General features: G+C 43.7%; 1 protein-coding gene across 5 annotated transcripts in view; it reads right to left on the bottom strand.

Moving 5' to 3' along the window:
- The window catches only part of DCAF5 (DDB1 and CUL4 associated factor 5), a 78,691-nt gene extending 63,415 nt beyond the window's left edge, over window positions 1–15,276 (bottom strand). Inside the window, exons 1-3 of one of the 5 annotated variants that reach the window (XM_064460033.1) lie at window positions 15,027–15,276; window positions 4,444–4,587; window positions 148–184 (exon numbers count right to left, since the gene is read on the bottom strand). In XM_064460033.1, coding sequence (XP_064316103.1) covers window positions 148–184; window positions 4,444–4,587; window positions 15,027–15,240 — 395 coding nt within the window. In that variant the 5' untranslated portion in view covers window positions 15,241–15,276. Of the gene's footprint in view, window positions 1–147; window positions 185–4,443; window positions 4,588–5,012; window positions 5,170–8,572; window positions 8,592–11,459; window positions 11,479–11,987; window positions 12,007–15,026 lie in introns of those variants that run through there. The other 4 variants (XM_064460036.1, XM_064460037.1, XM_064460034.1 and 1 more) reach the window with 4 other exon arrangements.
- Between the last annotated feature and the right edge of the window lie 10,047 nt (window positions 15,277–25,323).

The raw sequence follows: 25,323 nt of genomic DNA, 5'->3' as shown, positions 1-25,323 counted from the left end.
GATATGAATTTAGATAAATAAAAAGCTGTTTCAGGATTAAAACACTATGCTCTTCTGCCAGACCATTAATTTAAAACAAAAAGTGCCTGCAGTGAATTGACATTAAACGACCTCTTGAAGCAGTGGAAACACAAGCTGTGTATTTACCTTTCAACGTCATGGAGAATAACTTGCTCATCATTGCCTATAAAGAGAAATATAAACACTTAACATCATGTTCCAGTGGTTAGAAAGCATAATAGTGAAAAAAAAACACACCCAATACTTTTTAAAAAAATTTATATTTTGAAAATAAAACTGAAGCAGAAAGAAGTTCCGTTGCCAAGTGGTCAGCCCCCTGCTCAGTTATGTGAAAGCCTCCAATGTGACATTTCCAGTCATGATTAAATGCACCAATCCATTCCATCTGCTACTGCTCAATAAGTAATTCTACTTAACTGTATTACTGATCATTGTTCAGTTTGAGCTTGAGAGTTGGCACATTTGCAGTAAAGAGAAGAATACTATATAAAGCAGTAGAATACTTAACTCTCATGTGAATACACCTTTCTTCCTGCTCAGAGGATGCTCCATAAAATGATAATGGAAGGAGAAAAGAGACGCCATAAGCAAAATGCACTGAGTTCCCAGCTCAAACACCACCAGTTCACACAGTCCACATTAAGAGTTCTGCAACCATTGAGACGGCAGGAACGTGACAGCAAGTGTAATTTCTTTTGTATTAACAAAAAACAAACCAAGTAACCGGACAATCATGTCACTTTTCTTTGATCACATCCATTAAATACAATGGAGGCTAACCACATGCATGCAGACTAAGGTGGTCACAGCTATAAAGTAACTCCACTGGCTCACACAGTGTTTTTCAAGCTATAGCAACAGAATTTTTTTTTTAGTCTCTGCACCGAATATAAATTTATCTAATTTGGCACCTCCTCTTTAGAAATATTTAAGGACATATTTATATTTAATTCAGAAAAAAACCCAAACCAACAAACAAAAAAATCCCCAAACAAACAAAAAAAAAACCCAGAAACCCCACAAAGTCATATTTTTGCACTTATGTCTTTGTAGTTGTGGTATCAAGTTGAAGCTTTCCTAATGTACACCAAAGCCAGAGGTTCAGAAGGAAAAAGTTTTCATGTTATGATTCTTAGGTGTTCAGTTATTTTAATTTTTATTTTTCCCATACACATTTCAATTTGTATTCTGTCCCAACAGAATAAATATGAGAAAGTTTCTCTTTGACTAATGAAGTGTGAGATTTTTCTACATCTTCTTGGTCTTTGCACAGGCTCCTACTTAAATCATGCCAGCCTTAGATTACCACAGTAGCTCATCTTTTCCATGCTACAATAAACAAGTCACTTGCGCATAAGCATCCTTTGATCATTAATTGCAATGGAAACTGCCCATTATACATTACAGGCAAGGTTTATACCTAGTAAAACTACTCTAGTGCCTATGTATTTCACCAGTGAAAAATGCAGCCTAGTTTCACCAGTGACAAAACTTCCTTCAGCAGACACTCCTCCTCCTGACTCTCCATACAGTATGAGCACAAGAATCATTCTAGATGCCTGGCTTCAGGCCTCTCATTGTCACGGGATTAACCTTCCCTTCCATCACAAGGTCCAAAATGGGAAAGAATGAAAGGAGGGGGTGTGTGGAATAACCACTACTTCTGTTTTGTGTGTGGGAGGAGAAGGTGGTGACAAATCTAACCACAAACTGCTTAGTTGCTTCTGGTAAGGATTCATCCCTGCAGAAAATGTCACTGCTGTTCAGCACAGTAGGGTTCCCACTTACAGTGTTTTACTTCAACACAGGAAAGTTCATTCTTCATTGAGAATAACTAGGTTGTAATTGTATATGCAATGCTCCTATTTATAATCTCTCCTCCTTTGATAACTGCAGTTACAACAACCAGAAAGACAAGAATTATCTGCCATTCCCTTCAATTATACCTGTGAGGATGAAATACTGCAGAGCACATACAGAGGAGCACAGTTAAGGTGGCCTAAACCCCATGTGTCACATCAGGCCTCTACAGAAACAAATTCAGTTCCCTATAGGTTTATTTCAGCTTTTCCTATAGCTAACATTAAATGCAAAAGAAAACCACCCAAAAAAAAATCCATGCTTTACTAAGAGGGGATCTTTTATTTCAAATGCTGCTCTGCTCTCTGTGTCTTTGGACATAGAAGGGCAACAGTATTATTCTTCAGGGATGGGAACTTCCTCGGTATCCTGAGACACTTCTTTTTCTCCACACACTACACGCAAAACACTGTCCACTCACTTCCTGCCTTCCATTTTTGTAATGGCTACACATGGTGCACGCTACACATGCGCTCCTTCAAAGCAAAGAGCTTTGAAATTCCTTCAATGAAATTCAACTCGTACTGAAGTGGAAAATCCTTTCTCCTCTGCTACCAAGAGCTGCTTTAGGGAAAGGTCACCAGATCCTGTGTCATTAGTCACTGGCAGCTTTATTTACAGAATGGAGCTCTGTGCACCTTGTGCTAGTTTCCACACTCTAGTTTTTAGTGTTTTGAAGTATTCCAACTTCCATGATTTGGATACAACTCCAACTTCAGTACTGGGGGGGATGACAACCAATAGATCCCACAATTCTTTCAGACCTTTTAAGACTATCCCAGAAATCATTGAGTGAATAAATATAGATAGTCCCATTTTACTGGCAGAGATAAAACAGATGGTACATCTAGGCCATGCAGCAAAATTACTCTTTACAAGGGATCCAAGAGTCAGGCTTGCAGCCCTTGCAGATGAGCTCTGCAAATCTTAGTGGAGCAGCTGAAAGAACTCCTGACTCCTCCAATGGAAATAATTTCTGGCAGAGGCACAGTGTGTTTATGCAAACTGGAGGAGGGGAAAAAAAAAGGGATGAGAACAGCCAGTTTGTCTGTGTATCAGCTGTCACAGTTCATCTAACCTGACATCCAAGCAAAAATCCACCATAATCAATGATGTAAATCTTCAATTGCAGGTGTTAACTGCAGCGGCAAGGTACAGTCAAACCACTCGGCTGCCCTTCCTGTGAAAACAGTAGCCTCTGATAGCAGGGCCCAATGGACAGAGGGTTGAATTGGAAATGAGAAAATACCATCACAGCTGTTTCAGCAAGATTTAGCACAGTTCATTCCTTGAATATTCATGTATGGTTCCATTTGTCTGAATTCAAACTAAAGTAGAACAGACTCCAGCCCAGAATTTCATTGGACTCACTCGTGCAGGTACATTCATTTGAAGACAGTGTGGACTGCTGTCTTTCCCATAAAAGAAGTAGCAGTCCACAGAATCAGAACACAGACATCGCTATTTGACATTTTTGGGATTTTATCCGCCTGAGAAGTGTATCTGAATCATTTAATCCTTAAAATTGACACCATCTTAAGCTTCGTCATACCTTTTTTCTACGGGTTGTTATAGTTTTAACACAGCGTTGTAGGATGGGAAGCTTCCACCATTCACATGCGCTTCAAATCAATTTATAGCATTGATTTGCAGCTGATGAATCTTGGTTCAAAAAGGTAATGAAGGGCTCTGACCAAGTAGTCTCACAATATCCTAAAATAAGTCTAGCTGTATGTTAATGGACATACTGATGAAAGATACAAATTTCTGTCCATTCTATTATCATATCAGACAGAGGAAGAAGTACAGCAGAAAATCACTCTGCATTTTGAGCTATTCTGCCTTTTTCCTCTCAATTAGATTTTTCTCCTACCTCAACGTTTCAAAAAAAAAAAAAAATCAAGTGGTGAAATAAACCGAAATTCTAGGTATTATTACTCCAGAACAAGTACATGCCCACTTTCCTTATATTCATTTTAACGCTGAATTAAAATTTGCATTTAAAAGTGGATTTATATTAAAAAAGATGAAGAATATCAAGGCCAGTTAGAGCCCAATGTGTGAGCAGTTCTATAAGGCAGCCACTTACCTAGTGAGGACTGAAATGGGGTCTGAAAAGTGATCCACCAATAGATGGCAATAGTCCTTCATTAGCCATCTCAGGGTGCATTAAAATCAGCTAGTAGCAGCAGAGACTTTCAAGCATCAGGCTTAAGTGCCAGAGAGGATGCAGGGTCTGCTCTCAGTACAGCTAATAGGGAATAATAAAGACCACATTCCACAATCTGTAGCACAAGTAGGGGCAGACTGGACCTAGGATTCTCACGATAGCTCAAGACATGATGCAAAAAGGAGAAGCATGACATAATTGAAAATGTTGTGGTAGCTAAAGAATTCCCAGTTCCCAAAGAATCTTCAGCTGCTACTTAAGGACACCTTCCAGATCCTGAGGGGACTATGGAACAGACCTTTTCATGTGGGGCAGGATCTCACTTATGACTTCTACTCCAAGGCCTTCATAATGCAAACTCCTGTGAAATCAGGGTGCTCTTCCTTCCTTACCTCCAGAGAACACTTTTGTATTGCCACTATTGAAAGCTAGGCAGAAGATATTAGAATGATGCTCTCCTTTCAGCTGAACTGGTTTGACTCTTGAGTGGATGGCTTCTTCCATATGCCAAAGTAAGACCCGGCGGTCATCCCCTCCTAGAAGAAAGAAAGGAAATGTGCATTACTGCCTGAGTCATGTGTAAATCGATGTCAGACAAGTTATTTTACTCTCCAGTTATTCATAAAAGGCTTTGCTGAAACCCTAATTAGCATAAAAATTTTATACTTTGCAAGGGTTTGGATATATAGACAGGCATTTACATTAAGATGCCATGCACCTTACTGTGAGAATATTAATATTCAATTAACATTAATAAAACAGAGGAATCAGCAGGAAAAGTTTGTATGAAACAGCTGCCATTCTGCCAACACGTAGTGACAACCTATTGCAACCTGAAGACTGAGAATTTTACTGGTATGTAAAATTCTGTAGCAAGCTGTAGATTAATTACATGCCAGATCAACATATGCATGTTGGCAAAATGCTTCTACACCAACTCCTTGTTGCCAGCATCACTTACGTTATTCATGAAAGAGGAACTTTTTTCCGCTTTCACTGACAACTCTGTCTCCTCTAGCAGTCTTTGCAAAGCCTTCATGGCATAGGTTGGCTACAGGACTGGCATCTGGCCATAAACAGATTTTACTGAAGCATTGAGAAGTCCTTAGCATTCACAGTTATGTTATGCTTCTAGATCTGTAGGGGTGAAGACAGACATTTCTGAGGTGAACTCCTGACAAAGAGAATAACTGGGGGGAAAGTTCAACCCTGCCTTGCTTTACAGCTTGTTGTACTAATTCTGGTTGCATCCCTAGGTGCAGTTCTCAGTTTAGAGCCCTATGCACAAATATAAGTGCCGCCTTCTCTGTCTGGTAAACAGTCAGATATGAAGTAACTATTAGACACTGTTCATGCTTTAATTATGTTGTTTATTAGGAAAAGAAAAAAACTCAAGATACTATTGTATTGGACAGCACTCTCCAAATCAATTTTAGATGCCTGTAAAAATCTGAATCAAGCTTCAAGTCAGACTCAAAATATTTTTGGTATCTGTCTTTAATAACAAAAGGGAATGGCATCACAAGTCAAAAGTGCCACTAGAAACATGCTGATTTCATTTAAAACATTTGACTGCTGCTTTGCACAATCAAAAGCATAAACTCAGTGCCTTCTGAGCTGCTATCCAGAAAGAAAAAGGCATGAAACAGAGACAAAAGGGAACTGAAATAAATTGCTCTGCAGTTTACTTCAAGAAGTAAAAGTGTATAGAATAACTACTGTTAATCAGATTTCTTAAAACTTTTCACATCATATGATGCCATTAAGCTCAGTTCCATGGGAAAACTTCTATGTCAAACATCCTTTAAGTTAACAGTCTCTCAGCCTTTAAGCCTCCTAACAGATTTTATGACAATCACTTTGATAGACAGTACAGCTGCATGTCATGCTCACCCATGCTCCATGAAATTTATTGTGTATTCCTCCTCCTGATTTTGTACTTTACAGAGCAAACAAGTAATAGACAATAAAAAGATCTGGGATGGATTTGATAACTACTGGGAATAAGAATCAAATGTGATGTGTCCAGAAAAACTCACGGTAATTTATGGTCAACTAAAGCGATGCAAGTTTAGCTTCCTTTCTGTCTATAAATAGGAGAGAAAGTTGTATTTGCACCCTAGTGATTGCAGATGAGCTAGTAATAAGGAGACATAGAAATACATGACTGCTGAAACATATGACCACACTAGTCATGCTAAAATCAAGAAGTGATTGTCACACCTGAAGCGGTTACTTTCCAAAGCTGCCAACGGTCAAGTCTTAAAGTTATCTCTACCTGGCAAACAATTTAAGCAACATTTAAGGCTGGTGAACACCAACATTGCTTCTATCAGACTATATTTATTGTCTTTCAAGACTTCTATAAAAGACATTTCAGGGCAAAACATAACAACATACTGTTGTTAATTGTTACCATAGCAAACCAATTTGCAAAACCACTGCAGTAAGTCTACACATCCTCCTACCTCATAGCACAGCCATCTAGGTGTCTCACTTTAACAGCAAAATCCTATTCATTTCCACTACCCACCTAGTCCAGATACAAACAAAAAATAATGAAGAAACCCAAAGACAAACATTACTGTGGTTTCCAGCACACACAGAGTATGGTAAGGGATAAATTGCAACCTTTGCAGAAAAAATTTTGACAGTGTTCAAAAGTTGCCACTACCTTCTTTTCTATAAGTTCTATATGTTCTATAAGTTTCTATATGTTAGTGCCTGCTTCCTCTGCTCAGCTTAGAAACAACTCTTCCTACTGAATCCAAATGTCTCTCTCTTCCCAGACACCTGGATCTCCATGAGACTTTGGTACAAAGGGCCCCACTATTGAATATCCAATACCCCAGCAGTCCAAGAACTATGTTTGCCTTGGTGGTGGCATGTGTTCCACAGTTTAGGACCTTTTAAATGCTCCCCACACTCACGCAGTTCTGTCCTTTCTCCATCTATGTATTGTCTTGCACATACTTGTCTTTGAGAACTTCTACACCCCTGTTTCACACCTCATTTTAATTCCTCTCACACCCCAGTGAGACAGAGAGGTTTGATAAAACGATAATGCTAACTGGGTTGGAAGTGTGTTCCTGTCTAACTCCAATTCAGCTATTCCAGAAATATTTCTGACGTAAGGCCAGTTCCACCAGAAAGAAAAAGCCTCAACAATGTGTCCAGTCACAGAGGAGGATCTGTGCCAGAAAGCCATTTTGCCAGCCTCCACATCCCCACACTACAGAACAAGTAGTATTAAATCACAGGCAAATAAACCCAAGAAAAGGCAAGTCTTATGTGACTGAAACCAGGAGAGGTGCAAACCAGCAAATGCATTCTCCACTACCAAAACCTGAGTCTTAGAAGTTAGACTAAGAGGTAAGAAAGGAGGGAGGTATACACGTATGGGCAGGTATACAGGGAGACAGCAAAGAAAATGTGAATACATAGAGCTTTTACACTCTAGAAAGGAACCATGATTCATCAGACAAAGCGTACGCACATTATGCAACATAAATTGCAAGTGAGAGAACTCTTAAACTCCAGGCCTACAGCATTTGTTCTGTAGTTGATCAATGAATGCAGATTAAGAGGCTTTCAGTTTACAGTGGATTTAATGTGCACATACACCAGTTCTCCAACACATGATGCAGAAGCCACTCAACACTTTTGAAAAAGCACTGGACGCACTGCACAGGCTGGTGACAACTAGGCAATGCTCCCCAAAAGAGAAAAACTGCATGACAACGGTACGTCCTCGACGCAATACAGAGCATATACCAAGAGCAACAGGCTTACTACACATCTGGGAAACCTGGATATATGGCCTCCTATGAAAATACCTTAGGCACCAGAGCTCCACGTGTGGATTTTCTAGGAACTGAAGCCCCACATAAAGTCTTGAATTTGTAATTTTTCAGTTCATGGTGTCAGAAGTAATATGTTTCACATCTACAAAGTGGAAATAGCCTCACTTCCATCTTATTTTGCCAATTCTGTTTAGGACTGCATGACTGACAATTTGAAAAGTAGAAGCTTGTGTTACCCAGCTAAGAATCACACAATGCCATTCTACAGTTACTTTTCAGAAGGGAACCACATTTTAAAAGATGTAATTAGACAAGTACTTCAGTGTTCATTATGGGTCTAACCTGCTTCTACATTCAAAACCAGACAGGAAGAGATGTCAGACCAAAGAAGTGTTTGTGGTCAGAGAGGTTGGAAATTTTATCACCTTCCCATATTATTCTTGATGTAAAGAGCAGGTTTTTTTTTTTCCCACTAGCACACATAAATGAAAAATACATAAACACACATTTCTTCTCCTGCCCCAAGTCACCGAAATACTTTGCTAATGCTTTGGTCCTTCTGACTAACGTTGATGAGAGACATGAAGAGGCAGAGGATTAAGGAATTCTACCCAGAAAATACATAACAGAACATATCTAAAAAAGAAAGCTTGCATTTCAAATCTTGGGATAGTTATCTTGAAACAGATTCTTAAGTAGACAAACACTTCATGTTCACCTTTGACACTCTTGTAGTTCCTGACGACCCAAAGTGAACCTCCCAGAATAATTAAAAGCATCTTGTCTTCTTCATGGTTTGCCCACTTCAGAACCGTTTGTGCATGCTGCACACCTCAAGAGTCAGGGGCCACGGTGGGGTGGTAGAAGGAAGACTCCCCCCCCAAAAAAGTTTATCATTTGTTTTGGATTGTTTGTTTTTTGGGGGGGTTTCATTTGGGTTTGTTTTGTTTTTAAAGTAGCACAAACACTGAAGGTTGAATATGCCTATTCTAGATAAGTGTACAGGTCCCAAATGACTCAGCACAAACACTGCCTCCACAGTTCCTAAACAAAGCATTCCAGTTTTGCCCTGCTTTTGGACTAGTCCTTCCCAATCTGGTTACCTTCTAGATAGGTAATCACTGCATTCATACACAATTAAATTTGTAAAAAGAGTCTACCTCACAGCAACAGTGGTCTACCTGTAGTCCAGGACTGTTCTTATTAGTCCTAAAATGGTTTGAAGGGGGCCAGAACGTACCCTTGCCAAAAGCGTATCTAGTCTAAACAGTATCTGCACAGCTCATAAAACGCACTTGAGCTCTTGTGTGCTAACAGAAGCGCCTCAAAACACACCAGTGGGGACGAATCACCGAAAGATCGGACAGTATTTCAAGAAGTTGATCACTTAGTTGACCCTGGCCATGGGCAAAAAGCCAGACTGTGTCAGAATTATTCCTAGCAAATGTGTGTCTAGTTTGTTCTTAAAAATCCACCACTGATGTGGATTTCACACCCTCTTTAGGCAGCCTATTTCAGAGCTTCATTATCCTTGCCATTAGGCAGATTATCTTAATATCTAGCCCGAGGGTGCAGTTTGACGTTACATATAATCCCACTCCCCCTTGCCATGTGCTCCTGCTATTTTCCCTCTTATTGAATTCAGTGGTGATGCAGCCAGAGGGCAAGTAGGTTAAAGAAGCTGACCTGACAGAAAAATCAACTGTCAGACAAAAAACCTCTCCTTCCCTATTCCTTCCGCCTTTTCAGATGCTTCCATCACACCAGTTTATGACTTTAAGCTACAGAGGAGCCACATTACAAACAATGGAGAGGAGAAATAAGTGAATGAACTACAGGACTAAGGGGAAACATAAGATCAAACAGCATCCTAAAATCTTCCTTCCTATAATTTAAGGCCATTGCTTTGTCCTATTCCCAGTGGACAGAGTTTACAACTTATATAACAACTTTATATATTAAAAACACTTTTATGCAGCTTAAGACTTGCATCTCTACTCAGCTTTTCTTTCTGTAGACTAAATGGACCCATTTCTTTCAGACTTCCATTTTCTAGACCTCTGATCACTCTTCATACTCTCTTCTGAACTTTGTCTAGTTCAGCCACATCATCTCAAAGTACAGCACCCAGAACTGAACACAGCACCCTGAGGTCCCAACAGCACCAAATAATGCAGGATTGCTTCACATGCTTTATCATGTCTGATGATATTTATGTTATGATCTACTAACACATTTGGATCCTCTTCTACATGACTACGGTCTAGTCTCCATAGTGTATTTGTAGAGTTCACCATTTTTATTCACATGCTGTGGCTCTCATTTGTCCCTATCAAACCATATGCCATTTTTTCCAGGTATTGTCTCTTAACTTTAAGTTCAACTCTTATCCTCTGAAATTATTGCTTCCTTTTCTGGTACCACCTTTAAATTTTATAATTTCTCAGACATTAATGAAAACATTGCCTAGTAACTGGATCTAAGATCCCTCCTCAGACAGAATTCTGCTTGACACAGTGAGACTAAGATCAAGACTACCGCTCTTTAAAACATACTTGATACATAATCCCCTTAATTCAGAAGTAATATTCCACTACCTTTGCTAAAGTTACCTCATTCCCCTGTTTAAAGTTCATGCTCCATCAGACTTACATGGCAACCAAATGACAGATAAATTTGCAGTACTTTCTTGCATTCCTACAAATTTATGATCATAGAAGAGCAATTAATTTTTGCATTATCTGATGAGGGAGGAAGCAGCTGAGAGAAAAAGAACATACACATGGATTAAGTAAGCCTCTGATTATACTACTTCCCAGAAGTTATCTTGAAAGTGCAGTTTAAAGTGGGGGGGGGGGGGGGAAGTGGGAGGTTCTGAAAAAGATACTCATGTTTGTAAGAGATAGCAGTCATGAAAAATGACAGTCAGATAAACAAATAGGAGAACATATCCACCAAACTTGAGGACGGGAGGAAGACACAGACTAAGTAAAGATGATTTTTAAGAAGTTAAATTGCACAAGGAGATGCTTGACATATCTGAGGGAAGAATTCAGTTGCATATCATTGCATGGTGAACTTAATTTCCATGCACAGACAGTCATGTGTTTCTCAAACTGTTAACAGAAAAATACCACCACCTAGTACACAAAGTATTGCAAAGAGACATTTTGTCTAATGAAGTCTTTCAACTCCATCCAGCAGTGGGCTAATTTCAGCCCACTTACACATTTCTTACATGTTAAGCTTTCCTCTTCCCTTGTGTCATTCTACAGATAGGTCTTTTCTACTTGTCACATTGCATCCTCTCCTGAGCATCCACCTCCTCCTTTCATTTCTCTCAATTTTCTTTAATTCTTGTCCTTAAGCCTGTCCTTTCTTCTAGCACTCCTGCCCCAAATCATTAGTGTCTCTCTCTCTCTTTCTCCCCCTCTCTAAAGTGAGACTGAGTTCCATACAGTCATAGAAAAAGCCTACAGACTGGCCCCCAACTCAACCTGTTGACCTCAACTTCTTTTTACTTGAAAACTTGGTTAGGAACAAAATGAATTATTATTAAATGTGCAGTCTCCAATACAAGATTTGATTTAAAGAAGTTAAGATACCAAAAATTTTCAAACATGCTTTCAGAAGGCCTGCTGAAGCTTGTCTATGCTGCAGTTCTCTCCAAAATCCTAACAGGAAAACTATCTGGAACTGTAATGTAAACCCTGTTTAAACAGTTTGAAATGTTTACCGAAACAGTAATCATTAGCCTTACAGACTTGCTTCTGGGAGAGATATCCAAAAAAGAAGAAAAAAAAATGTGGGAGAGATATCCAAAAAAAAGCATTCCAGCCAACACTGATGAGAACAGCACTAATTTGGATGCAGGCTAGCATTTAAATGGCACCTGTACAGCCACCACAAATACACTGTATCAGCTGCAGTTAAAACAGATCTAACAAGGTCTAAGTTGTTAATAAGTCAATTTAGCTGAAGCAGACTTCTCTAGGTTAAGATTATACATATTACTTAAAACGGAATGACTGCAAAGGCTGCTTGCCCTCTCCCTTTTCACACACTCCAATATCCCTGTTAACTCTCTTAGCTGCAATAAGCACAGATGGAAGTATCTAACATCTCATCCTTACCTCAGCACACTGACTATTTTGAGGGAGGAGAGATCCACATGCCATCTATTCTAAGGCTTTATCTGCATTTGGAAGTCTTCTGAAGCAACTCTTCTAGAAAACTCCACATTAGAAGCAGCTTATACTCTTCCCTTATCTTTCATCTGAGCTCTCCTTCTTACTGTTTTTTCCTGCTTTTGCTATTTCTCAGAGTTTCAAGATTAAGTATGACCTTAAAAAAAAGAGTGTAATTTTAACAAAGCCTGGGCTTACGATAGCAAGAAATTTTAAGAGAGTATCCATAAATCTTCTGCCTTTTAAATTTCTTATTCTTGAAGGGAGAACAAAGCACCTGCCTGCTGTTATGTCACATAAAGCATTCTAGATCTTCTGGTCACAGATAATGTAAAACTTTGTTAAAACAGTTACCACAATTAGAGCTCTTAATTTTCTCAGGCCTTAAGGTAGTCTGTTCTTAATTATCCCAAATATGTGCACTGCTAGCACATGTAACTTAAGTATCCTCTTCCCAACCTTGCTTTTTTTCTTGCTTCCTATTCATTTCATGAAATTTAGGACAGTACAACTCTAGTACCATTTCTGTCTTACATACTGAGGAAAAGCTTAACCCCTATAAACATTCTCTAACTTCAAGAGAAGCTATGGAATTGAAAAGTGGACATAGTTTGAAAGCCTTCCTTTTACCTACACTTCTTTAGATGTCCATGTGATGTGAAATCTGCCTCCATTCTCTCACTGCACCTACCTTGACTCAGGCAGTTTGGACAATACTAATTCTTAAAGTCCTTTCCAGCTCTCAACTTCTTATGCTTCTACCTAAAGAATGGATGTCAACATAGATAAGTGCCTCAATGATATGGCAAGACCTGAAGTGCCTCCTGAGGCTTTCTTTAGCAAGAAGAACAGAAAACACCAAAGGTGTTTCCACCACTTATTATGGAAAACAAAAAAGCAACAAGAGACACACCTGCGCTCTCTGTAGGAGTCTGTAAATTAGAAAGACATAGCTTGACTTCATACTGGAGAAGTACCAGTACAAATCAGCATGCCAACGCTAGCACATCAGGGAACTTTAGAAGAGATTAATCAGCATTCCCTTCCAACACACACACGCGCGCGCGTGTGTATATATATGTGTGTGTGTATAAATGTTTATTCACCAGATGAGATGTGCATCCATTTAAGAGTTGCACATGCATATAGATAAACGTATCTCTGACAGTAACACTGAGATCCTTCATGGACACCTATTCCAGAAATCACTGGACTTGTAAGTTTCTTCAGGTAAGAAACTTAAATTTAGAAAGGTCTCAGTGTATCAGCATCCACTCTGTGTTCATAAGGTGTGCTTATTCTGCCCTTGCTTAAAGAAAACCAAACAGCCACAGTAACTTTTTATTGAATCCCTGTTTTATTTCTGGAGTTTTTACCGATACCTTTGTGCAATAGAGCCACCTCTGCCCAGAGACCACAGCAAGGCAATAAGCAGCCCTCTCAGCTGTGCCCTCGCCACCTTCCTCAGCAGCCCTGTCGCTATTTACAGCCCACCAGAGGCCAGCCAAGCAAAACCGAGACCCTCTTGCCCCTCCCCAGCCCTTGGCTGGCAACCACGCCGTCACCCCCTTCCAAGCGGAATGACCACTCTCAACAAAGCTGCTACGGCCTGATGCCAAGGAGCTCTGCCATTCCCCCACCCACCAGGGAAGGAGCCCTAGGAACAGCAGCCCAGCCCCGGGGGAGGTAGCTGCCGGCAGCCCCCGCTGCCAGGAGGGCAGGGGAAAGGCGGCCGTTCCCTCCAGCCCGCTTCCCCCGAGGGCGTGGGACGGCCGGGACGCGACGCTCCCCCAGCCCGCGGCCTGCAGTGGACACGGCCCTCAAGCGGCTAGGCCGACCCCGAGGCGGCGCGGCACGCCGCGGACGGGGCAGCCCCCTCCCCGCCGGGCTCTGGCCCCCTAGCAGCGGGGCGCGGGTTACCCCGACTCGGCGGGAGAGGGGCGCCGCGGCCCCGCAAGGCCCCAGTCCTCGGGGCGCCGCGCCGTGCCCCGCGGCGGGCGGGATAGGCCCTCGATTCCCCGGCCTATCGCTAAAAGCCGCCCGAGGAGAGCGCGGCCTGCAGCGGCCGGCCAGGCCCGGGCCTCAAGTTGCCTCCTTCCCTCGCGGCCCCTCCGAGCCTAGGGGCGGGGAGGGAGGAAGAGGCACCTGCGCCAAGCGCCGCTGGGGAGGGGGCAGGCAGCCGGCCGCCGAGCCCCTCCCCGGAGGGGGGAAGGGGTCGCAGAGCCTTTTCCCCTTTCTCGGTGTCGCAGCTGATGCCAAGCTCTCGTCTCCCTTCTACCTGACAGCATCCCCCCACCCCCGGGCAGGCCACCGGCGGGGACACGGGGGCTTGAACCCAAAAAACGTCACCACGAAAATACGCCCCTCCCGACCCAAAACGCGTCCTGCTAGGGGAGGAAGGAGGAACAAAACAAACCCCTGCTCCCCTCCTACAAAAAATGATGGGGGAGCGGGGGGTGGTGGTCTCAAAGTGACCAGTCCTTAAATTTCATCCGGTTCCCCGCCCGCCACCGAGCGGCACCACGGCCTCAGCCGCCACCGCCGACCCCCGCCCGCCCCAGGGCACGGTGCTGACAAATGTCACCCGCCGCCCACAATGCACGCCGTGCGCTTACCCCCCCCCCCATCGTCGTGTGTGCGTGTCCCCCCAAAATAAAAACATCTCTTAAGGGGCAAAACACGCGAGCCTGCAAAGAAAGGGGCGCCCCCAGCTCCCACCCCCTGGAAACACTCTCGTAAAAACTTTGTCCAGGGCTCCCACTCCCCCAATAATAGTAGAATTTAAAACCTGTCAACCATTTTAGATTTCTACTTGGGAAACATTATTCCCAGGCACCGGTGGGTTTGGGAAATGACTCCTGAGCGCCGCCGCGGCTCCCCTCCCCCCAGGCCGCGGGGGAGGCGGCCGTGGAGGAGAGGAAGAAGAGATGCTTTTTGAGGAGGGGGTGGCGGGAGGGGGCGAGGGACGGGGAGCGTTCGTTTTACCTGAGACCAGCCACTGGCCTCCATTGTTGGAGAATTCAATGGCATTGACACAGCCGAAGTGGCCCAAGAGGTCCTTCTTGTAGAGGTTCCTGCAGCCCCGCAGGCGTCTCCGCTGGAAGTCCTGGGTGAGTAGGGGGTCCCCCTCCAAGCCCCGCTGGGACAGGAACCCCACCACCGACCGCATGCTGCCCCCCCGGCTGCCTCTCCTCTTCATGCTGCCGCCTGCGCTGCTCCCCGCCGCTCCTTCCCCCGCTGCCGCCACCTCCCCTCCCCCGCTTCCCCCCTTGTTATGGTTATGATGATTTTTCTTTAGCCAGCCATGGCAGAGAGGTGTTAGACACTCCACCGCTTCCTGATCCCGCTGGCTCCTCCCCACTCCCCTCAGCAGCTGATCCTCAGCTGCAGCCCGCGCCTCCCCGCCGCTCCCGGCTGGGCTCTAACGTCGCGCCGCCGCCTTTTAACTCGCTCCTGTAACGGCGCGGCGGGATGGGGGGACGGACGGACACGAATAAATTGGTAACTCCGAGGACCTAGGGGAGGACGTTTCCCGCCGCCATCACTGCTGCTGCCCGCGGCCGCCTTGCACTGCCCTGTGTGAGGGGTGGCCCGGCCCGCCTCCCCTGAGGGGCTTGTTACCGGCCCGGAAGGGCAGCAGCAGCAGCAGCAGCAGCGGGCGGGCTGCCGCCGCCGCCGCCGCCGCCGCCGCCGCGGGCGGGCGTGGTCCCCGACTGAGGTGAATGGGAAGGGACCTCTTGGGAGCCGAGGCGGCCCGCCGTGGGGGGCGAGGGGTGCCCCGTGGGGTCCTGCGAACAGCTCACGGGAGGGAGGATGGGGGAGAGAGAACTGCCCCAAGTGCATACTGTTTGCGGTGGGGATATGCCCTCCGTAAGTAGTGAGTGCTTTCTGTGGGATTTCCAAATACTATGTCTGTAGAGTTTTGTTGATTTTTTTTTTTTTTCGTATAAGTTTTATGGGGCTCTCTAGGTTTTATTGCTTGCTCTCTCCTGGTCCTACCCGAGCAACACTGAAAATAAGAGGGTTGCCCCATCTCAAGTAAGTAGAGCCCTCTGCAGTCCCAGAAGACTGTCAGAAATACAAATGGATTTTCTTCTCTTACCCTTCATTATCAACAAAACTCCTAAAAGCAGCCAGCTAAGCAGGTAGAACTGATCTGTGTTGCCCTTCACCATTTTACAACACCCTAACCTGTGTGTTTGTGGCAAAAAATTTCTTCCATCTTTCACAGGACCCTGTCCCTCGTGTGACACCTGATGCTGTGTAAGACACACAAGTGTCATTCAAAGAGTAATGGCCCTGAGGTGCAGCATGTAGCCCCCAGTCCCACCTTGCAGTGCCTGATCGTGTACTCCCTGCACACGAGGTTCCAGACCTGCGGCCTGAAACTTTCGGGTCTGTATTTCCCAGCAGGTGCAGGTGAACTCACTCAAGTAGCTCAGGAAGATCTAGTTTTCAGAAGGTGAGGAATTAGCCTGACAGTCCTGGCCTTCCCAGTGTGGAACTGCACCTGCTGGGAATTAGGAGTTTCCAAATGTTAAAACAAGCAAACACAAAAAATCCTTCCTGACATAAACTGTGGTGTGGTACCATTACTGGATATTGTTAGACTGCTGCCATGTTCCAGTGACAGCTTCTCAGTAGAAACTGGAATTGTTTTGTTACAGAAAGTCAATTAAATGCTTTGGGATTCTTCTTGGCTAAAGAACATGAAATCCATAAACCATGCTTCTTAACTGACAACACTACAGCGTTACTTCTAACATATAACAAAAGAAAATAACAAACTTTTCACTTCTAATCAGAATAAAAAGATGTAAGAAAATAAAAAAAAGGTAAGACATTTCTTACATTTCAGCTTTGTATAGAACTCTTTTCCATATGTGTTATCAATACACATTACTGTGTAAGTATCAGAACTTAAGGTGTAATAATAATGTGTGAGGAATTTCCAGACACAGTCTGTTAACTGTTTTCTGTTAGAATTATAATTAACAATGTTAATATTGAAGTGAAAAACAAGAACGCCTAATCTTTTCTGCATCTGAGCTTTATGAAGATTTTTTTTCTAGTTACAGTTGTTGATGGCCAACTATTGCTATATAACATGTCTAGCAAGCCTCAGTATAGAGAGGCAAAGACCCTGTCCATCATGATTTGTGTTTATTGCCTTAGCTTCAGAGACAGGTAAATTGTACTGGTATAAATCATATTTTATAGCTCTTTTGCTTGCATGCCATGAAATTCTGTGCAATTACAATCGGTAACTGTTGCTCACTTCTGAATTCCCAGCATAGGTAACTAGCACTAGTTTTCTACCTATAGACTCTAAACTGACTCCATCAGTTTGTATTCCATTCTCTCCCCTATAATTTTCATACCGCTCATATTGCCATATGGTCCAAGAGCCTTCCAGAAATACTTTATGGAATCACAGAATGGTAGAATGGTTTGGGTTGGAAGGGACCTTAAAGATCGTCTAGTTCCAACCCACCTGCCATAGGCAGGGATACTTCAGGTTACTGAAAGCCTCATCCAAACTGGCCTTGAACACCGCAGCTGTCACTTTTGTCACACGGTTCATTTTCTCCTCTTTCTTAATGTATTGTTCAGGTTGGATATTTTTGGTTTCTGTATTGAAATAAATAGGTGTAGGAGCCTTCCATTGGAAATGCAACACAAGAAAATCTTTGGTGATTTCCTCCATGTTCTGGATACAGTCTCTAGGAAAGCTATGTACTTACTTGGACAAATAGAAATAAAATTACTTCTTAAACTCACAGCACCAGGATTTTCTGGAAACGTTTAACTGACAGGTTTTTTTAATCATATTTGTAAGCAGTCAGAAAGAAGATAACATTGTCAGAATTTGAAAGTGAAATAATAGAAGACTGCCAACCCTTTCTGCTAATGCAATATTATCTCACATGACCATATAGGTTAGAAAAAAAAAGTGTTGGTAAGCATTCTTTTTGCTCTCTGATTCCTTTGTTTGAATTATTGTTGAAAATATATAACACCTCAGGAAATTATCATGACTTATACTGGCAGTATTTTCCTTTGAAAATAACATGCTGCTGTGTTAATAATGTCAGAGTGCTGTAATCTCTTCAAAACACAAACACTGTTGGCCCAAGTCGGCTGAAGTAGCATCTGTGAAGCATCTTTTTCTGCTTTAATAGAAACCTTCCACAGCTTGGAATGGAATTGAGGTATGGACAGTACTTGGTCAAACAGATTGAACTTCTTCACATTACCGTTCTGTTGGACATGTTAGCTTAGCATGCTGGGTGCTGTACTGAGAGTGTTTGAATGTCACAGACCCAAGTGGATTGAGCCTGGCCAGACTCAATGGGCAGAGTAAGTCAGGGTCTGTACATACTCCTTGAGCTGCTTAATTCTGTAGGATGTTTATAGTCTCCGCCATGCCTCAAAGCAGCATGAAATAAAGCACACACACAAAAAAGTTCTGGGATTTCAGCAAGTGGACAACAGAGAGGAGTCAACTGGAAATTAAATGGGAGATAATGAACAGGGCGGTGACATTTCATAGATGCTCTTGGAAATGAAGATAGGTAAATGATGCAGTACAGCAGAGGGAACTAGCAGAATGCTTCCAACAGAGAAGTGATGTTGGTCAGAGTAATGATACATGTAAACAATCCTGGGTTGTGGTTTCAGCATTGCTAATTCCAGAGCTGCGCACAGCCCAGTCTCCCAGCAGTACTAAATTGATCTGGATCAGGTATGACCATGGTGTCACATTGCTCTCACATTGGCTTCTGCCTACGCTACAGAGTTTTTGTTCTGCCTCTGGAAGGACTGACAAGACAATACCTGATCTGGTTTTAATGTCTGCTGGTACAAAATTATCCCACCAACATTTTTTCTAAACAAATTTGAATTGGCAGAATGAGTTAAATTGCATTAGTGGTTTCCATTTGATGGCTGTGGCATATCTGATCGTTAATAGGAGGCCTACAGTCAGCTTTACTGTATTGTCAGATCATGGCATTTACAGCAGTTAATGGCTGTTGTTTTACTGTGTTGGTTAATGCTGGAGGGAGAGGTATTGGGGCAGTCTAGGTATGGAAGCAAGAGACCTAAACGAGGGTCTTAGCTGCATGGATGGATCAAAGGACTTTGTCTTAGAGATGCTATATAGAAGTCTAAAATTTAGATGTACCTTGGGTGCTAGGATCTACAAAGAGGTTTCATTCAGAGCTGAACAGTTGATATACAAACTTGAGTGGCAGGTAGACTGGTGATGTTATCCACAGATATACACGAAGAAGATAGTAAGAGGCCTTTCAGGGAAGAGAAAGTACTGTGTTCTAGATCCGCTGAGCTTTAACATCCTGCTAGTCATCCATGTAAGAGGGAAAAAGGCTATGATTTGAGTTTGGGTAGAGGGAGATAGATCTGCCTTTTTCATCAGAGGTGTAACTCATCTGCAGAGAGGTGTTACTTGTATTTCAGATAACTCAGCAATAATGTGGGAGAATAAAAAGACCAAGGATAGAGCTCTGTGAGACTCTGTCAAAGAACACTTTGAAGGAAGGCTTAAATAGGTAAAAGATTTTAAGTGAAGCATGGTTGATAGTGTCTGGCCAGAGAGGATGAGGTTTAAATACTTTTTTCTGAGCTCTGATGAACCTTTGAATGGCTTTGGTTACTCCAGAGTGGAAATAGAGAAGTTTGGACACTGATAGTTGGTTGTCTATGGAATGAGTCTAGAAGTGAAACAGAGAGCGAGCAGTTATTAGAGAGGAAAGCGGGGATGACTCAAGGCTTTTATTGGTTTGTTTATACCTTTTTTTTTAAATTTTTGAGGGGAAATAGAAACAAAAGGCAGGTAAACCAAGAAGACTATGTCATGTTTTAGCCATATCATTTTTAAAAATAATTTTGTTTGTTGACTTTATTCCCTCTAGTGGAAAGTAGATGGCTTCTGGGCTTTTCTCCTTTTGCTTACTGATTTCACAGACCAGAAAGGTGGGAAGAACAAGCATTGTTCTCTTCAACATCTCCCCATGGGCCTGTTCAGCTAAAGAGATAGCTTTAACATGCAGCTGAGCCAATCTAGTGACTTGTGGCCACTGAAAGGTAGCTTTCTTTTTTGTGGCTGTGTGTTCTGTCCCTTTCTTTGTGCTGGTGCTGCTACTCATTGGACCTGCTTGTCTCTGGTTTTACTGAGTTCATTTGGCTCATGCAAATGCCCCAATGAGTGCCAAAATCAGCACAGGCAAGTCAAGAGTACCCAGCTGGGAGTGGAGTTTTGGGAGATGGGGGGTGTTACCTTCTCAGCAGCCATGAACTGTGAGGCCAACTTATCGTGCCTTCTGGAACTGAACCACTGGGGTAAGTTAAGCAGCTCTTCAAGAGACGGAATTGTGAAATTCCTCTCTGTACCTACATAAGCAATGAAAGAGTTGGCAATTAATGCAGAATTATGTTGATGATGATGAATGTTAATACAGCTCATCTCATGGGATCAATCTGGCAGCTCACAACTCTGAGAGCAGCTTTTTCAGATTCTTTGCAAAACCTGCAGTCTCTGGCAGATCCCTGCAGTGAGTTACTGCTGATTCATCTTTGGGGTTAGGATGTAGATCTGAGATCTGGCTCTATGGTAAGCTATTTCAAGCAGTTAAACCAGAAGAAAACTTTTTTTTTTTCTGTGCTAGCTTTCTGCTTGCTTAATTCCTTGAATCAGTCTGGCACCAATGTTCACAGAAGTAAGGCAGTAGAGTAAGGGTAATCCTGGGTAGTCTACCTGGACTTTAGTAAAGCCTTTGAACACTGTTTCCCACAGCATTTTCCTGGAGAAACTGGCTGCTCGTGGCTTGGACAGGCATACTCTCTGCTGGATAAAAAAAAATTGCTGGATGGCTGGGCCCAAAGAGTTGTGGTGAATGGGGTTAAATCCAGCTGGTGGCTGGTCACAAGTGGTATTCCCCAGGGCTCAGTGTTGGGGCCAGTTCTGTTTAATATCATTATCAATGATCTGGATGAGGAGATCGAGTGTACTCTCAGTAAGCTTGCAGATGACACCAAGTTGGGCAGGAGGGTTGATCTGTTTGAGGGTAGGGAGGCTCTGCAGAGCGATCTGGACAGGCTGGATTGATGGGCCGAGGCCAACTGTATGAGGTTTAACAAGGCTGAGTGCTGGGTCCTGCACTTTGGTCACAATAACTCCATGCAACGCTACAGGCTTGGGAAGAGAAGCTGGAAAGCTGCCTGGCAGAGAAGGTCCTGGGGGTGATGGTTGACAGCCAGCTGCATGTGAGTCAGCAGTGTGCCCAGGTGGCCAAGAAGGCCAACAACATCCTGGCTTGTATCAGGAATAGTGTGGCCAGCAGGAGCAGGGAAGTGATTGTGCCCCTGTGCTCGGCACTGGTGAGGCCACAGCTTGAATAGTGTGCTCAGCTTTGGGCCCCTCAATACAGAAGGACATTGAGGTGCTGGAGCGTGTCTGGAGAAGAGCAACAACGCTGGTGAAGGGTCTGGAGAACAGGTCTTATGAGAAGCAGCTGAGGGAGCTGGGGTTGTTTAGTCTGGAGAAGAGGAGGCTGAGGGGAGACATTATCACCCTCTACAACTACCTGAAAGGAGGTTGTAGTGAGGTGGGGGTTGGTCTCTTCTTCCTAGTAACAAGCGATAGGACGAGAGGAAATGGCCTCGAGATGCATCAGGAGAGGTTTAGATTGGATATTAGGAAAAATTTCTTTATTGAAAGGGTTATCAAACACTGGAAAAGGCTGCCCAGGAAAGTAGTTGAGTCACCACCCCTGGAGATATTTAAAAGTCATGTAGATGTGGTGCTTTGGGACTTGGTTTGGTGGTGGACTTGGCAGTGTCAGGTTAACAGTTGGACTTGATGACCTTAAAGGTCTTTTTCAACCTAAATGTTTCTATGAATGCCTATAGGTAGAAGGGGGAAGCAGAATTGCCTTTTCAACAGGCTTTAAACCTTCTGCCCACCTTGTTGCAGCGTGAACCTCCACCTTTAGGATGTGGCTTCACGGTTGATTGATCTCATTCTGACTTTTTGATGAAAGAAGCAGTCCTACTGCCTCCCTAGTATCAGCCCTGTTAAAACAAACCTTGCTCAAATTGACTTGTTTGAATATGTAGTCATGGGTTTACTAGTATCAACACGAGGAAGATAAATCATGTTAGGAGTTGAAATGTGAGTTTGGCTTTTATCTGTAGTTTAGGATAGGACCCCAAATGGAGTGTTGTTAATGGGCTAGTGGGGACTACACACAGCTCTCTACTCACTGTCTGCTAACAGCGATTTAAGTCTTGATTGGAGCCTCTTTCCTCTGATATTCCACAATCATTGATTTTCCTTTGAACACTGAGTCATTTACCCTAGTCTTCTCCCTGTTAAAGGAGATTATGATGTGATTACAAAAATAATTTTTTTCCTGTGATCAGCAGAACAAGTGAAGCCTGGTTTCCTGTGGACTTGTCCTGATGTGACTGCTGTGTGGGTTCTCTTACGTATGTTAAGCAGTGTCTGCACACGCTTACCATTTTATCAGTAACAACTTTATTAGGGTCTGTTTCATTGATTTGGCTTTGCATTTCACAGAAGTTACCTTTGTACAAATTTAGATGGAATTGGGCAATGCCTTAAACATGTTTTTTGGCAAGGAAAGGGGGGAAGAGAAGGGAACCCACAGGCAGAAGCACCAACAGACAGTGTAAGTGCATACGCCTTCTTTCCCTAGGAAATCAGGCTTAAAAATGAGTCTTTAGACAGAGACCTCAGCAGAGATCTCAGATCAGGCTACAGGGACAGAAAGAAAAATAAATCTTGCTGTTTACCATGTAAAGGCTTCTAGGTACCTACTGCATTAGATATTTCCTAAGTAAGGCTAAGCCAGCAGTTGGTGTTTGCTCACTCGGTTACCTTCTCATCTTCAGCAATGTCCCCATGAGGCTTTGGGAACTTGTTTTTTACCCAGGGTGCACTCATGCATCAGTTGCTTTCATTTATTTTTAATTTAACCTTTATACTTGAATAAATGGCTATGTAGGTAGTAAGACAAGCTGTTAGAGAGACTTTTGGTTTACAGGACTCTGTTTATGTCAGTGATGCCCTGAAAAATAGACTTTAAATGCAGCCAAGAATACAATCCTGTTATTGTAGAAAGGCTAGACTGTGGGTTCCCATTATATAGCACCTTCTCTGTGAGACTTTCACTGTGTAATAAATGCTGAGGTACTTTATTGGTCTTCTCTTTTGTAACTTTACACTAAACCCCTATTACCTTAGAAACTAAAATAAACAATTTGTAAAAGGAAAAATTGGCCTATTTCAGATTTCTGGGCGGATGCCAGTTTATTACAAATGGGTCGCAAAGTTAAAATGAAATTTGATGCTGTCAAATTGTCAGAGCAATTTAAAGTAATATTACATGTGGTTTCAGTGTCTGCTTCAAACAGGTGCAACTAGCCAGGATTCTAACAGCACAAAAATTGGGAAATACTGGGAATTGCAAAGGCATTGGAAGAAATTGGGTGCTCAGATCTTTTCCAGTTGCAATGGAATTTGGGCTGGAAATTTGTTTGGATTTGACAACCTTGGCCTCAAGGCCTGGTGATGAGGGTAACCATGAACACGGCAGCTGGCTGTATAGTCATTGTCCATGTGTTACGGTGTCGCAGTTCTAATGTTCATACTTCATAGAATCATTAAGGCTGGAAAAGACCACTAAGATCATCAAGTCCAACTGTCAACCCAACACCACCATGCCTCCTAAACCATGTCCCAAAGTGCCACGTCTATACATTTTTTGAACACCTCCAGGGATGGTGACTCCATCACCTCTCTGGGCAGCCTGTTCCAATGCCTGACCACTCTTTCAGTAAAGAAATTTTTCCTAATATCCAGTCTAAACCTCCCTTGAGACAGCTTGAGGCCATTACCCCTCATCCTATCACTAGTAACTTGGGAGAAGAGACCAAATTGGGAGAAAAGACTATACTTGCTCCCCACATCCGAGCTTTGCTATAATTCTTTGTTAACCTCTTAATCCTTTCCACTTGATTTGTCCCTTCTTATTTTCTTCCAGTTTGCCACTTTGGAGGATTTGCTTTTTATTTTCAGCTCTGCCTTTTCTCTTTACCTTCTGTTCCCCCTGCTTTGGCTTCCCAGCGCCAAGGCCTCTGGCAGCCCTGTCGGGGCCCTGCTCCTGCCCCAGGCGGTGGGCAGCCACGGCTCCTGGCCAGCAACCCCCCTGCCTGCCCTGCAGCACCTGGGGCACAGCAACCCTGGGTGTACATACCGGCTGGGGAACGAGAGGCTGGAGAGCAGCTCTGCAGAGAGGGACCTGGGAGTTCTGGTTGACGGCAAGTTGAACATGAGCCAAGTGTGCCCTGGCAGCCCAGAGGGCCAGCCGAGTCCTGGGGTGCATCAAGCCCTGCATTGCAGCCGGACAAGGGAGGTGATTGTCCCGCTCTGCTCTGCACCAGTGCAGCCTCGCCTCGGGGGCTGTGTGCAGCTTTGGGTGCCACAGGACATTAAAGATATAAAGCTACCGGAGAGTGTCCAGAGGAGGGCCACGAAATTGGTGAAGGGTTTAGAGGGGAAACTGTATGAGGAGAGGCTTGAAGTCACTGTGTTTGTTCAGCCTGGAGGAGACTGAGGAGAGACATCATCGTGGTCTGCAGCTTCCTCACGAGGGTGGGAGGAGGAGGAGGAGGGCAGGTGCTGATCTCTTCTCTCTGGTGACCGATGACAGGACCCGAGGGAATGGCAGGGAGATGTGCCAGGGGAGGGTTAGGTAGGATATGAGGGAAAGGTTCTTTACTGAGAGGGTGGTGGAGCCCTGGAACAGGCTCCCCACGGAGGAGGTCACGGCACCAAGCCTGACGATGTTCAAGCAGCACTTGGGCAACACCCTCAGAGACATGGTGTGAATTTGGGGTTGTCCCATGCAGGTACAGGAGTTGGACTCCATGGTCCTTGAGGGTCCCTTCCAACTCAGGACACTCTATGATGTTGCCCGCCTGCTCTGTGGCACCCTCCGGCTGCTGGGGGCTCCCACCAGCCAGCCACCATGGGCTCATGGAGCCTTCCTAAGGGCCAACAGCAACCCACTTTTTCACTTCAGAAACCTTCTACAGGGAGCTCGCTTTTCAATATTTTCATTAATATTTGATACCACAGTATTATTTTTGAGGCGGTGTCCCTCGGCTGAAGGTACGTTAGCGCCTGTTTGGGCCCTGCCGTACAACATGGCGGCGCCCAGCGCCCGCTCGCACTGCC

Source organism: Phalacrocorax carbo, chromosome 9 (assembly GCF_963921805.1).
Source record: "Phalacrocorax carbo chromosome 9, bPhaCar2.1, whole genome shotgun sequence".
Lineage (NCBI taxonomy): Eukaryota > Metazoa > Chordata > Aves > Suliformes > Phalacrocoracidae > Phalacrocorax > Phalacrocorax carbo.
The sequence above is the reverse complement of the archived record's forward strand: the minus strand, read 5'-3'. Positions and strand labels throughout refer to the sequence as shown.